Source organism: Nematolebias whitei, chromosome 5 (genome assembly GCF_014905685.2).
Source record: "Nematolebias whitei isolate Nwh7 chromosome 5, NemWhi1, whole genome shotgun sequence".
Taxonomy (NCBI): Eukaryota; Metazoa; Chordata; class Actinopteri; order Cyprinodontiformes; family Rivulidae; genus Nematolebias; species Nematolebias whitei.
In genome coordinates, this window is record NC_056502.1 from 2897576 (window position 1) to 2912225 (window position 14650).

At 42.0% G+C, this 14650-nt stretch overlaps 1 protein-coding gene across 1 annotated transcript in view; it reads left to right on the top strand.

The window, feature by feature from the left end:
• The first annotated feature begins 5692 nt into the window (after positions 1–5692).
• vwdel (von Willebrand factor D and EGF domains-like) overlaps positions 5693–14650 on the top strand; it is a 32095-nt gene continuing 23137 nt past the window's right edge. Inside the window, exons 1-6 of the mRNA XM_037676514.1 lie at positions 5693–5771; positions 8812–8886; positions 9373–9602; positions 13228–13317; positions 13550–13697; positions 13849–14063. Coding sequence (XP_037532442.1) covers positions 5693–5771; positions 8812–8886; positions 9373–9602; positions 13228–13317; positions 13550–13697; positions 13849–14063 — 837 coding nt within the window. The remainder of the gene's footprint in view (positions 5772–8811; positions 8887–9372; positions 9603–13227; positions 13318–13549; positions 13698–13848; positions 14064–14650) is intronic.

Genomic DNA, 14650 nt, shown 5'->3' on the forward strand with positions numbered 1-14650 from the left:
GTCAACAATGTAATGAAATGTTCAGGATGAGAAGAACCGATTCGACTCGATAAAAAACAAAATAAAAAATCCTACAGTACATGATACATGACATGAGATATGACAAACATACATGATATACGACATGAGATAAATATACATGATATTTTGCAACTCAGTTTTTGATTGTGATCTTTTTGATACCTAGATGCAGCCACACACCAAAATGGAAGTTGCTGCCTCACTAATGTTTGGAGCATCACGCTCACAGCGTGCATGGACGGAGGGAGATCATTTCCAAATCCCCAAATCTGCTCTTTTTCATGCGCTGTTGGAGGACTGGAGACTTTTGTTTTCCCTTGGTTGGTTTCTCTAAACGAGTTACAACGTTCCACCTGGACAAGAAGTTAAATGAAATCATAGAGAAGTCAACAAACACTAACAGAGTAAACAAAGTGTGGCTGTTGGCCACAAAGTGAGTTTATTCCTAATCGTCAGGTAAGAACTTGAAGTTCTACAAGTGTCCATCATCAGTGAGAGCTTACAGCTGCTGGTCGGCCTTTAAGAGAGCGGTCCAGACTTGGTTTGCAGAGATGATGGATCTTCCAGATGTCTGCTGCTTAAGGAGAAGAAGAGCTGTTTACTGTTGCATAAAACTTTTTACTGACTGAGCTGCGCAGAATCACTGGACTGAATGAGTTTATAACAGAGGAGCAGAGTTTAGAGGTTAGAATCACACGCCTCACCTTAAGCTGGTTTCAAGGTGGTAAAGGGAGAGTGTTCAGTTTGAAGTTGTGACTGAAGTTTAGATGGTTTACCTGAATGTGACAACTTTGTGTTTGTTTGTTCACAGCCTTTGCTTATTTTAATCTCATCACAGTCGTGGACCCAATGGGTTCTGAGAGGTGACTCAGAGGAGAGACGGTGAACAGAGGAGATCCCGTCGTGTAAACACTGATCTGCACGCAGCTGTTCTGCACACGACGGACAGCTGACACAAAGAGGCGAAGACAACAGGAAACCTGAGCTGAAACAACCTGACCCCCGTGTCCCTGCAGGAGCCGCCATCTTCTGCAGCCTCTCTTGACCTCTGACCCTTCACATGTGTGTCGGGCATCTCCTGCTGGTCTCCAGTGACATTTACAGCCCTGAGCTTCAGAAAGACGCTTTCAGGAGCAACACTGATCAACTTCACGTCCCAGTAACGTGAACGCTGAGTCAGCATTCTGACCTTTTCCTGTTTTAATGTTTTTATTTTTTTTTTTATTTTACAATCCGGCTACTTCTGAACACTTTGCACTATTTTATCAGTTAGTAATCAAAATGTTTGGGTCATTCAGGAGATTTGTGCTCTGCCTTGTAGCTGAGATCTCTTCAGTTCCTTCAAAAACAACCAAAGTAAATTTGCCCTGTTCCCGTCCACTCTAGCTGCTTTTAGCTTCAGCTACTGTTCTGCTACTTTCAGAGTTTTCCTAACAGACAAGTCCCAGGTGAAACACATTCTGAACATTTTAAATGGCATTTGGCCAAAGACGAGATCACACACGAAAACATGCTCAATGTGCTTTTTCATGTAGCTTTAGTTATTGTAGCTTATAGCCACCATTCTGCTACTTTTAGCTACTTTACTTGTTTTAGCTACACTTTTTTTTTTACTATCATCTGTTCCTTTTAGCTTTAACTAAAGTTGAGATCATTTTATCTGTTTTTACTGATTTTAGCTGCTTTTAGCTTCATTAACTGTTTTTTTCCTTCTTTTCTGTAATTTTCCTACTTTTAGCTACTGTTTCACTCAGTTTCGTTATGGTTTTCCTACTTTTTGGTGTAGTTTAGCTAATTTTAGCATCTACTTGTTACTTTTTGCTACTGTTCAACTCAATTTGTCTACTGTTTTTCTAATCTTAGCATGTTTTTCTAGTTTTAGCTACAACGTCATAGTTTTACCTGCATGTAAAAGCTTAGTTTTAGCTTCTTCAGCACATTAAAAGAAAAGCCGTTCAGATTTCTCACTGCATTTTTCACAGAAAGTTTGGATTTCTTGTAACATTCATCTGAATGAAGAGAAACCGTCCTCTGAAACGACATTCACGATGAAGACACGTGAATTATGGCTGTGTGAGGAAACACAGCTGAAGCTGAGCATCTCGGGGTCAGCTGAAACAAAATTCTGGTTGTATTTCATGAATTCTTCGTTAAACATGTGAAGTGTGTCAGGACCTCCAGCTGTTTTCACTCTTGTTTGAGCGCTGGACTGAAACAAGAAGAAGGTTTGGGTCCGGTCATCACTGTAACCTCCTTTCATCTTTACGTTCATCAGCTCCTTTAGAGACAGAGGCTCCATGTTCATCGAAACTGTTCTGGTTTAAAAAAAAAACAGGATTCAAATTCTGTTGAGCAACAAAGAGTGGACTCGAACTTATCCCCAGCATCTCCACAGGGGACCAACAAAGACCTGACCCCACCAGTTCTGTGGAGCAAAATAAGCACTTTGACCTGTTGTTGAATGTGACGAGCCTCCAGTCAGCTGAAAATCACCGTCTTGTCTTTTAGGACATTTAAACCAGCTAATTTTACATCCATCCATCCATCCATCCATCCGTCCATCATCTTTACCCTCTTCTTCCTTTTAGGGTCACTGGTGCCCATATTCAACAGTCACTGTGGGAGAGGCGGGGACACCTTGGACATGTCTCCAGTCCATCACAGGGACACGTAGAGACAAACAACCATTCTCTCTCTCCCTCTCTCACCTGGGGACAAGTTAGAGTCACCAGTCAGTCTAACATGCATGTTTTTGATCTGTGGGAGGAAACCGGAGTACCCGGAGAAAATTTCCCCACTTTTTAAATTGATTCATTCACACCTGACTTTGGTTCGACTGGACGAGAACATTTCTGTTTTGGTTTCACTTCTGTGGAATTGATTGTACAGAGAGAAAATTGCACCAGATGAGCTCACGTGTAGATGAAAGTGTCACATCAGGCAGTTCTCTCCGGTTGTTAACCTCCTTCTGTGGGTTTTTGATGTATTTATGTTACGTTTAAACGGCTAAGAACCGTGAACGGAGAAAGCGTTATCTGATGGTTATTCCAGGCTCTAACTGGGATGGATGTTCAGTAGATTTACGAGAGACGGTGAATTCCTCCTGAGCCTTGAAAGTCAACCAGCAGTAAGGTGGTCCTTCATGTTTCTCATTAAACATCTGATCAGCTACAAACACCATCTGATAAGATTCACTCAAACTTACATTCAAACTCTCTTTTTGTCAGATTAGTGTTCATCAGTTCTAATTTCCCCTTTTTAAGCAAATATTCAGATTTATATAATTAAATTTAAAATAAACTGATATAGAAAATATGAAAATAAATGTATAATTGCAGAAGATTCTATTTATTATTTACAGTCTATGAAACACGAGAAAAGAGAAGAAACGAAACGTTTCATTTGTGTTTTAATGTACTTGTTTCAAAAGTTCTTATTAATGCTGAGTTTCTTTTACTAAAAGAAAGAGAGAAAATTTTATTACACCTCATCATCAATTTATTACTCTCTGAATTGTTGAGGATTTTTCTGTGACACAACGTGAGCAGGGCGTCATGACAAATAGATGAAAAGTCTAATTTGTATAGATTATTAGATTACTGCAGGATTTGTCTCTGATGTGAACCAGGAAGCTGAAGCCAAACTGGACTAGATTCTTTGTCAACTGGTTCCAGTGCAAGTTTTAAGTCCCGCCCCCTTCACATATACAAACAAACCCTTGTAAAAATTAATAAATACAAAATACTCCTGAAAACGCCTCACAGCTTTGGTGCGTATTGATTCTTGTTTACATTTCTGCTCTTTGTTTATTAGTTTGTGTCATACATTGAGCTGTAATTATTATTTCACGGCCTAAAGAAAAGTCATGCTTGTGAGAGGGGAAGTGGGCGGGGCTTAAAGCTCCACAGCTCTCATGGTTCCAAAGAATCATCATGACAGTTTTGATAAACCAAGTCCAGCTGTCTTTTATTGATCTATTATTATATTTGTTTTGTTGCTTGTTACAAAATATAAAATTAAATGTGTGTTTGGTTTCGTTTCCTTTTCATACAGATTAGTTTCACACAACAGCTTCACTTTGGAGGTTTCAGGCGTGAGAACAGAAACTGAAAAAGTTTTATCTGGTTTACATAAAATCCCACTCTTTGGCTGACCCCCCCTGAAAAATGAAACCTGTAGCATCTGTTTTAATGGTTTGTGGTGGTGACTAATGTTGCATCTCTGGCTCGCCAGAAGTGATTTTTATGGTTAAACCACATTTGATGTTTTTACAGAAACAATATAAGTTTGTTTAAATGAACCAGTTCAGATAATTGTTTCAAACTGGTTTTATTGACACTGTGCCAGGTAAAATGTGGTTTGCTTTAATGACTCTTCCTGTCAAAACATGGATTTATTCTTTATAATTATTTAATCAGATGTAAAAAAAATCATCATGGGGAGTTTGATCCAGTGGCATGCCCCATTCCCCCCCCCCCCCCCCCCAAAAAAAAAAAAATCTATTCAAAACTTTGTGTTAGGTGCATTTCATTAAGTTCCCAGGACTAAGCCCAAAACATAAAATCTGTATATATTTATTGAGAGGTGGACGATGAACACTAACCTTGAAAATTGCGTTAACATGACTTTATTAACTCCCTGAGCCCCCCAAGGGTTTGCTTTGACCACTTCAGACTTTTATCACAGAATCCTCTGAGCAGCGCAGCCTGACTGTGAACAGGTCAGGAAGAGGACTGGGAATGAAAAGCTCCTCATAGAGGCTGACTCTCTCAGAAGTAACGACGGGCCCAGGTTCACCAGTCTGTGAACAACTGAGTCTAAAAGTACTGGAACGATTTCAACAGAAAAATTGGGAAGATATTGAACATCCCATCGTCTAGAGTTCATTAAATCATAAAAATGTTTGAAAATCTGTAAAAAGAATCTCTGAGCACAAAGGAGGAGACTGAAAATCAATATTGTTGTGATATTCAGGCCCTCGGGGGCCTTAAAGACAGGTCTGGTTCTGTTCTGGACATCACGGGCTCAGGAACACTTCAGTTCATCCACACACGCTGCTTTAAAGCTCTATCAGGCAAAGAAGAAGCTTTATGAAAATCCTAAAACGTCTCTGGACCAACGCTCAGACTGAACTGAGACAAAGTGGAAAACGGTTCTGTGGAAGTGGAGAAGGACCATCCAGCCTGTTATCACATACAGTCCAAAAGCCTGCCTCTCTGATGATATAGGGGTGCATAAGTGCTGCTAGCATGGGCACCTTCCCTGGAAAGCCAATGCAGATAATAATTTAGTATGTCAACAATTTTATACTAAAGTAAATTCAATATCTCCGAGTTTCAAATAACTTAACGTGCTATTTTTCCCTCCAGTTTTTTATTGTTTTTTATTATTTTTATTTCTGGGGGTGACCAGCTGCTGGCTGTTGAGCTCAATGATGGTTTGACTGAAAACTGTGACGTTCCCAGTTCGGTTCGGGTGCGCAGAGGTTCTGCGGGTTCGGTTCGAGTCGTCGCTCCTCCCGCCCGTCGCTGCAGCTCGAGCCTCGGGTCAGTCGATCCGTGGACCCGAACCCAGCCCGGTCTTCCTGCCCCGGCTCCGTCCAGCACGCGCGGCTCGGCTCATCTGCTCGCGCTGTTTGGAGAAAGTCGCGCGCTGGTCACTGTGCGCAACGATGAGGCTTGGAGCTGCTTTCAAACGACTGCTGTGCACAGTCGTGCTTTCACTTCCTAACGTCGTGCACGCGCAAACAGGTAAGCAAATTGTCTGATTGGTCCGTCAGCAACCTGCTGAAAAATATAAAGTTAAAGAATGAAGATTATTTTACATCTTTCTCCAAGTAGGCTACATGAATATTAATTTATTAGTTGTTTGTTTGTATTCCTCTGCCATAAATAACTTGTTACAGCTGTCATGTCTGGATGAGATGGAGCTGCTAGATGTTCTTCAGGCACGTGAACAGGAAGTGAACGCTCAGACTTCCTGTTCAGGTGATGAGGACAGGAAGCTCAGACATGTCTTTCCTCTTGGTTTGTCACTGCAGCAGGTCAGAAGATCAACCAGGTTCAGAGTTTCCTTTGCTGTGGCAGCCATTTTTAACTGGGCTGTATTCTAAAGTTAATCAGAACATCCAGTAATTACTCTGAAAGTTTCATTTAGATCATCTGGTTCACGAGATATTTTGCTAACAGACAGGGTTGACTCCAACAGTTAAAGTCCTGCATCAATTAGTGATTAGAGAATGTGTTGTAAATAACTCTCAGCTACTACCATGCCCAATATGAGCTCACTCCCTGTAAAAATGACCAAGTCGTCACCGTTTTCACATTTTCTAAAACTAGCTGTGGCGGCCATCTTTAAACAGGCTGACTCCAGATGTCAATCATCTCTAGATATACATGCTGTGATTATGTTTTGAGAGTTTCATGAAAATCAGTTCTTTGGATCATGGGACATTTTGCTAACGCATAGAGAAAACACACACACACACACACACACACACAGGTTTGTTTGCTATCTTTGTGGGGCCTTTGCATTGACTTCCATTCATTTTTCATTCATTTCTATAGCCTAACCATGACCTTTATCCATAACCTAACCATTACCAGTACATACCTAACCCTAAACCTAACACATCCTCAATTCACACCTTAGTCCTAAACCTAGCCCCTAACCCACCAACGGGACTTCTTCTTATGGGGCCCGGGCTTTGGGCCCCATAAGGAGCAGTTGGTCCTCACAATGTAGTATAAGTTGGAAAAATGGGCCTCACAAAGTAGCATAAACAAGGACACACACACACACACACACACAGTCTCCATCCCTGACCTCAGAGGTCAGTGAAAGCTGAGATCTGCAGACAGGTCGCTGAAAGAAAGGACAGGAGCTGTCGAGGCTTCCTGTCCCCGTCACCTGAACAGGAAGTCTGAGTGTCCACTTCCTGTCCGTGTGTCTTAGAGGGAATTCCAACAGCGGTCATGACCTCTGAGGTCAGGGACTGAAACTTTTCCACAGGGCAGACAAACGGGAGCCTCGTCTGTGAGTCGTGTCTTTTTTAATCACCTGCCACCTAAAGAAGAAAGGCGGGTGACGGTGTTTTTACCTGTGGACGAGTGCAGGTTTGTTAGCAAAACATCTCATGAGCCACTGGACAAGTCATAGAAAGGGTTCATTAGAGTTGCTCATCTATAACTAATTAACTTTTGGAGTTAACCCAATTTAAGATGGCCGCCATAACCACCCACTAAACATTAGACGTCGAATGGATGTGCAGATCACGTCTATATTGAGTCCGTCGGTCCAATTCTGGACGTCTCCACGACGTGCAAACAAGGTCCACCCTGGACGTCCAACCATGGCCTCACTTGTCCGTCGATATAAAGTCGAATGTTTGAACGTTGGACTTGGAGGTCGTCATCCAAGACAGGTGCAGGTGTGCCTTAGTGAATCATAATTTGTATAACCATAAAATTTACAATCATAATTTATAATCCTACAAGGGTAACTGTGCACAGTTGTGTTTACAGTTTATGATTGTAAATTTGCACGTCTTCATTCATAAACCAACTGTTGCTATTTTCTCTTGAAGCTATTCTGTTAATCCAGTAAAGAGGATAAAGGAAAAAAATTAAGGAGTGATTTATTTGTAAAACTTAGTCCATCTGTTTCTAGTGAAATTTAAGGAGTGATGATTTAATTGTAAACCTAATATTAGTAGTGGTTTCCTGTTGCACAACAGATGGTCAAATATATATTTCTTTAACTTTGTATGGCGCAGCGGCAGAGCAGCCGACTTTAAACCTGAAGGTCGTGGGATCGAACCCCAGTCGTTCCAACATCCATCTGAGGGTGAATGTGTTAAACACGGCATGGGAACATGCAATGAAGACAACACGAAGCACTTACTAATTCTATTTTTATCTGAAGTGAATAAAATAAGTCAAATTTTGATGTAGAAAATACGTCTATATTGACCGTCCAATGGACGTCGGAAAAAGACGTCGTGTGGAGTCGCAGTCTGCACCTGGGAGGGACCAAAATTACACGTGCACAAACGACTTTAAAAAGACGTTGTTTGGACGTGTCCTTGCTCAGTCACTTGCAAAGACAAAGATGCTGCAGCTCAGCCGGTTTTCGCTGTGCGACCCCTAACGCAGGGAGCAGCCGAAAGAAGAAAAATAAATATATATATATATGTGTGTGTGTGTGTGTGTGTGTGTGTGTGTGTTCATTAGATGCTGGTGTTAATCATAGCGGCGTGGATGTTTTTTTTATTTTTATTTTTATTTACCTTTATTTATCCAGGTCGTCTCATTGAGTCACAGAACTCATTTTCAAGAGAGACCTGTTTGGGAGTAGATGGTGGGGGTTGAGGGGCCTTGCTCAAGGGCCCAGAGTAGGGCAAATGAGGGTGGAGGACAGTGTGTGTGTGTTTCACCTTTTCCACCCACATTTTGACATTGTCGATCCGGGGAGTTGAACCGGTGACCTTCCAGTCACAGGCCCACCTTCTCTAACCGCTGTGCCACCGCTCCCCCATGCTACTGAACTTACTGTGTTTGGGTCAGACTGTGTTTGCTCCAAGTGATGCTCAGCTGTAGAGGTTGGCAGGATGGGTCTGTGTCCTGGAGGAGGTCAAGTGATGAATGAGATCAGAGTTGAAAACAAATAAAAAGTGACGCTTTGAATCTTTAAGTTGTTTGTAGCCGTTCTGTTACAGTACGGTCACTTCAGTGGGACAGAGATTAGAAACCGGTGCGTTCAGATTTTCTTCACCACTTTTTGTTTTTGCAGAGATGTCAGAAAGTTCACCCACACCGTCACCGAGCTGCGGCGCTGCCGAGGCGATCATCGGGGGAACGTGTCACAGTAAGAACCTGCTGCCGCCTTCATGTCCTCAAGTTGTCTCCTCGCGTTCAGGCCAGCACCAAAACAACCAGGAGGTGGAGGAGGTGGAGGAGGTGGAGGAGCTGCGGTGCGTTCAGGAATGCATCCACAGCCTCTAATGAGCTGAACATGTGTTCACGGCTCCCTGAGCCCCGTCTCCATGGCAACACTGGGCTTTATGCCAAGGCAGGTTTTGAGAAGCATGTAGAGAAGGAGGGGAATAAAAAATACTGCACACGTTTAGTAAAGCTCATAATTAACTCCACTTCTGTCTTCAGTTCAGTTGGAGCCTTTCTTGAAGGGTTTTGTACCTTTTTATTTATTTATTTTTTTCAAAACCTGCAGCAAATTTGTTAAAGTGTTTGTGCTAATGTCTAAACTGGTTCTGATGGAACAACAAATCATAAATAATAACAGAACGATGCAACGACGACTCACAAACTAACCCACCGTCTCCGATTCTTTCAGCCAATCAGCCTCCTGTGCCGTCTGTGCCGGTGATCGTCTCAGAGGTGACAGGTGACACCGTCTACCTGCGGTGCAGCTTTGAGAGCCGCCCCGGCGGCTCCCTGGGCTTCGTGACGCTCTGGTCACGCCTCTCATCTGAGGGCAGGAAGGAGGAACTCAAACAGGAGACCACCGTCCACCCCTCCACCCTCATCGAGCTGGATGGCTTCAACCTCCGCCTGGGGGACAAGGTGCGACTCTGGGCTGCTGCGATGATCCAGACCTCAGCTGGTTTCAGAGACGCCGACTGTCTGAGAGCTGGACAGATGCTAACATCTGCAAACGTTTTAAACTCAGACAAGACTGAGGATTTGGTTTTTGGACCTGAGCACCTTAGGAATGAATGTTTCAGTCTTTCTCCCTCCTTAGATGCATTAATCTGTCCTCCAGCTCTAATGTTAAAAATCTTGGTGTTACTTTTGATCAGGACATGTCTTTTATCCCCCACATTAAAAACGTTACTAGAACCTCCTTCTTCCACCTGCGTAATATCACTAACATTAGAAACATCTGATCTAAAGATGATGCAGAAAAACTGGTCCATGCATTTGTCACGTCTAGACTGGACTATTGCAATGGTTTATTATCTGGGTGTCCAAATACTTCTTTAAAACGTCTTCAGTTGATCCAAAATGCTGCTGCCAGAGTCTTAACTGGAGTTACTGGGAGAGATCATATCTCTCCAGTTTTAGCTTCTCTCCATTGGCTCCCTGACAAATCCAGAATAGAATTCAAAATCTTCTAACCTACAAATCCCTCAACAACCTAGCTCCATCTTATATTACAGATCTTGTTGTTCCATATTTTCCTAACAGAGCACTTCACTCTCAGACTGCAGGTTTACTTGTGGTTCCTAGAGTTTCCAGAAGCAGAATGGGAGGAAGATCTTCCAGTTCTCAGGCTCCTCTCTTGTGGAACCAACTTCCAGTTTCTGTCCATGAGACTGACACATTGTCCAGTTTAAGACTGGGATTAAGATTTTCCTTTTTGATAAATCCTATAGTTAGGGTTGGCTTGGGTTTCTTGAGCTATCCCTTAGTTCTGCTGCTATAGGCTTAGACTGCTGGAGGACAAACTGACCACATGTCCTCTCTCTGCTGCTGTCTTTACTTACTCTACTCTACCTGTTTGTGTTTCAATTATTTCTATCTTAACGTGTGTTATATTTTTAAGTACACCTGAACTATAGAAAGTACACCTGAACTATAGAAAGTACACCTGGATTATAGAAAGTACACATGGATTATAGAAAGTACACCTGGATTATAGAAAGTACACCTGGATTATGGAAAGTACACCTGGATTATGGAAAGTACACCTGGATTATAGAAAGTACACCTGGATTATAGAAAGTACACCTGGATTATAGAAAGTACACTTGAACTATAGAAAGTACACCTGGACTATAGAAAGTACACCTGGACTATAGAAAGTACACCTGGACTATATAAAGTACACCTGGACTATAGAAAGTACACCTGGATTATAGAAAGTACACCTGGACTATAGAAACCACACCTGGATTATAGAAAGTACACTTGAACTATAGAAAGTACACCTGGACTATAGAAAGTACACCTGGACTATAGAAAGTACACCTGGACTATATAAAGTACACCTAGACTATAGAAAGTACACCTGGACTATAGAAAGTACACCTAGACTATAGAAAGTACACCTGGACTATATAAAGTACACCTGGACTATAGAAACCACACCTGGACTTGTGATTCTGTCTTTTTCTATTTCCTGTCCTCTCAATCCAGCTGGTTGAAGCAGATGTTCGCTCATCCTGAGCCTGGTTCTTCTGGAGGTTTCTTCCTGTTACAGTGAGTTTTTTCTTCCCACTGTCTCCTCTGTTCTTGCTCAGGATGAGAGACTGAGCTGAAGGGAAGATTCAACACATCTGCTGCTTCTTTTAGATAAAGAACTTTTCTAAAAAAGTTCAATCTGGTCCTCTGGACATTTAAAAAAACAAAACAAAGCAAATCAACAAAAAAATGTAGAAATGTTTCGTCTCTCATCCTGAGGACTTCCTCAGTCTGAGGTGCTGTTTTCAGCTCAGTCTCTTAAATAGCACCTTCTCAGAGTGGATCAACCAGTTTTGCTGCTGACAACCAGAACCAGCTGATCACATGCTCAAGAAGGACCATCAGCCTAACAATGGATCATTAGCACCTGATGGCTGTTTACTGTTCACAGAGGGCTGGACTCCTGGCAGGGTCCAATGCAGACATGTTCCTGTTTTTAGTTTTCTACATTTGTCTTGGAATCTAGCTGTTTTTTGTTTTGTTACCTTTTTCCTTTTAGCCATCCTATTTGTTAAAAAAAAAAAAAAAAAAAAAACTATAGTATGAGTTTTTATAACTGCTTATTGTTGTTGCTGTTGTCCATTGTTGTCATCTTTCTTTGTTGAAATCAGGTCTCTCTTGTAAATGAGTCCTCGAGGCTCAATGGGATTTACCTGTAGAAATAAAGGTTGATTGATTGATACCAGCAATCACAGCATTGTAAGAGGGGGACAGTTGAACCAGGAGGCTCCACCCCTGTTTAATGATGGACGGTTTCTTTTCACAAAGATGGCCTCCTTTACTCCTCTCTCAAACCATCGTTCCTCTCTGTCCAGGATGTGAACATCTTCATCCCTGAAAGAGTGACCGCTGGCCTGGAGATGAGTGTAGACCGCAGAGTCCTGGCCTGATGATGTTGATCTTCTGTGCTGGTCCATCCTTTTGGCCAGTGGCTGTTTAGTTTCCCCGATGTAAGACTGATCACCCTCCTGACACTGAACAACATACACAACATTGCTCTGTTTGTGCCGGGGGACTGGATCTTTGGGATGAACCAGTCTTTAATGTATTTTGGGGTTTAAAAGCCACTGGGACGTTATGTTTAGAAAATAAACGTCTCAGTTTCTCTGATACTCCCTCAACATATGGAATGACCACTGGTCTGGGTCTGGGTTCCTCCTTTTCACCTGTTGGCTGACTGGAGTCCTGTTTGGGTTTCTTCTTTCAGGAAGGCCCAGTTAGGATATCCACATTGCTCTAGAGCCTGTCTTGTGTGGGATTTCTCCTTCTGCCTGGCTCCTGAGCTAGTGGGGACGCTGTCTGCTCTGTGGTACAGAGTCCTGATGACTCCTAACTTGTGCTCCAAAGGGTGAGGAGAGTCAAACTGCAAATACTGGTCTGTGTGGGTGGGTTTGTGGTACACCTCGGTTTGCAAATGTTTGCAGTTTGCGCATGTGATCAGCTGGTTTTGGTTGTCAGCAGCAAACTGGTTGATCCACTCTGAGAAGGTGCTATTTAAGAGACTGAGCTGAATACAGCACCTCAGACTGAGGAAGTCCTCAGGATGAGAGACGAAACGTTTCTAAATTTTTTTGTTGATTTGCTTTGTTTTGTTTTTTTGAATGTCCAGAGGACCAGATTTAACTTTTTTAGATTTTTCTACCTGGATTATTGAGCATGCATCAGGATATAAAGAACTTTTACTAATTGTATTTTTTATGTGTGTGAATGTTTGTGTTCAGTGTCCTGACACGACTTCTGCTGTGACTTGGAGTTAAACTGAACTGAACTGAATTTAAAAAATGTTGGAGAAGAACGGGGCGACTGTCCTCCACAACCATCGGAGAGACTCCGAGTCAGACAGAAAACAACGTTCTGTTACAGACGGTTCCTCTAACCTGCTGAGTCACGGGGTGGACTCAGTTTTTCATTTTGTCTTTTAGTGGTTGAATTATATAACAACTTGTATAATGTTTAATATATAAATTCATAGTAATAATAATTATAGCTTGTCTTGCTCTCTCAGATTTTTTGCTCCTGCTCCAGTTTCTTCTTGGACTCTCCAGATGTTCGGAGCCCTTCAGTGGAGAGTCGGGAGTTCTTTGCTGGTATTCGGGTATTTATCAGTTACTTTTATATTTTAGAGCCCAGTAAATGCAGTCTATGCATGTTTACTATATTCACTAATATATGGCAATAAGTACGACTTTATGTAATGTAACTGAAACAAACAATAGTAATAATGTATTACAATATCAAATTCTAAAAACTTATTTAAATAACAATTTAAATGATAAGTGTTTGAAGATAAGTTTAGTTTATTTCTGTTAAATTCTTGTTTTGTGCAGCTGAAAGCCGAAGCGAGACGCGTGTCGGAGGACGGCGGACGCTTTGAGGTGGAGGTTGCGAGCACGGTTCCTGTCCCGTGTCCCGGCGGTTCTTTCTCCTCTGCAGACCGGTGCTTGTTATCCCTGCAGCTCAGCACGAGCAGTCAAGGTCAGGACAAGGACACCGGCTGAAGCAGCAGACTGTTCCGCAGCAGATGTCTTCACTTGAAGCTGAAGAAGGTCTGAAGCATCATGTTCTTTTCTTTATCCTTGCTGTGTTTTCTAACGGATCAAACTGGATGGGACTGGTGGTGCTGCAGACGAGGGTCTGTTGGGTCCAGACCTGTCTCTGTCGTCCTGTGTGCTGGATTTGGCCCCGGGCCCCTGCAGAGACGGGGTCTGTAGTCGGGCTCTGATCCACTTCAGCCCCGTCACAGACTCTGCCAGAGAGGGTGAAAGGACCACCAACATCTCCGTGAAGCCCGTCGTCACGCAGAACGTTCTGTGGAATGGATACTCACCAGAACCTGTTCAGGTAAACATTTTGTTTATTAATATTATTATTAACTTTATTTATTTCCATAAACAGAAATGCTAATTAGAATTCAGTCTGTTGTTCATTTGGTTTCTGCAGACAAACTGCTTCCAGTCTTTGTGCTGTTTTAACTTTAAATATGAAAAGGATCGCTGTGAATTTTACTTTTTGTGTCTTTCACACTTTATGAAATATTTAATTTCATTAATATTCTTCCTGTTTTAGCTTGTATTATTCTTGTTTTAGCTCGCGCTCTTCTTGTTTCGGCTCGTCTTCTTGTTTTAGCTTGTATTCTTTTTTTATTTGGCTTGTATTCTACTTGTTTCAGCTTGTCTTTTACTTGATTCAGCTTGTCTTCTTGTTTAGCTTGTATTGTTCTTTTTGTAGCTTGCATTCTTATTTTAGCTTGTGTTCTGCCTGTTTCAGGTTATCTTCTTCTAGTTTTAGCTCGTTTCAGCTCGTCTTTCTTGTTTCAGTTTGCATTCTTCTTGTTTTATCTTGTCTTCTGCTTGTTTTAGCTCATTTTTTCTTGTATTAGTGCGTCTTCTTCTTGTTTTATCTTGTCTTCTGCCAGTTTCAGCTCGTCT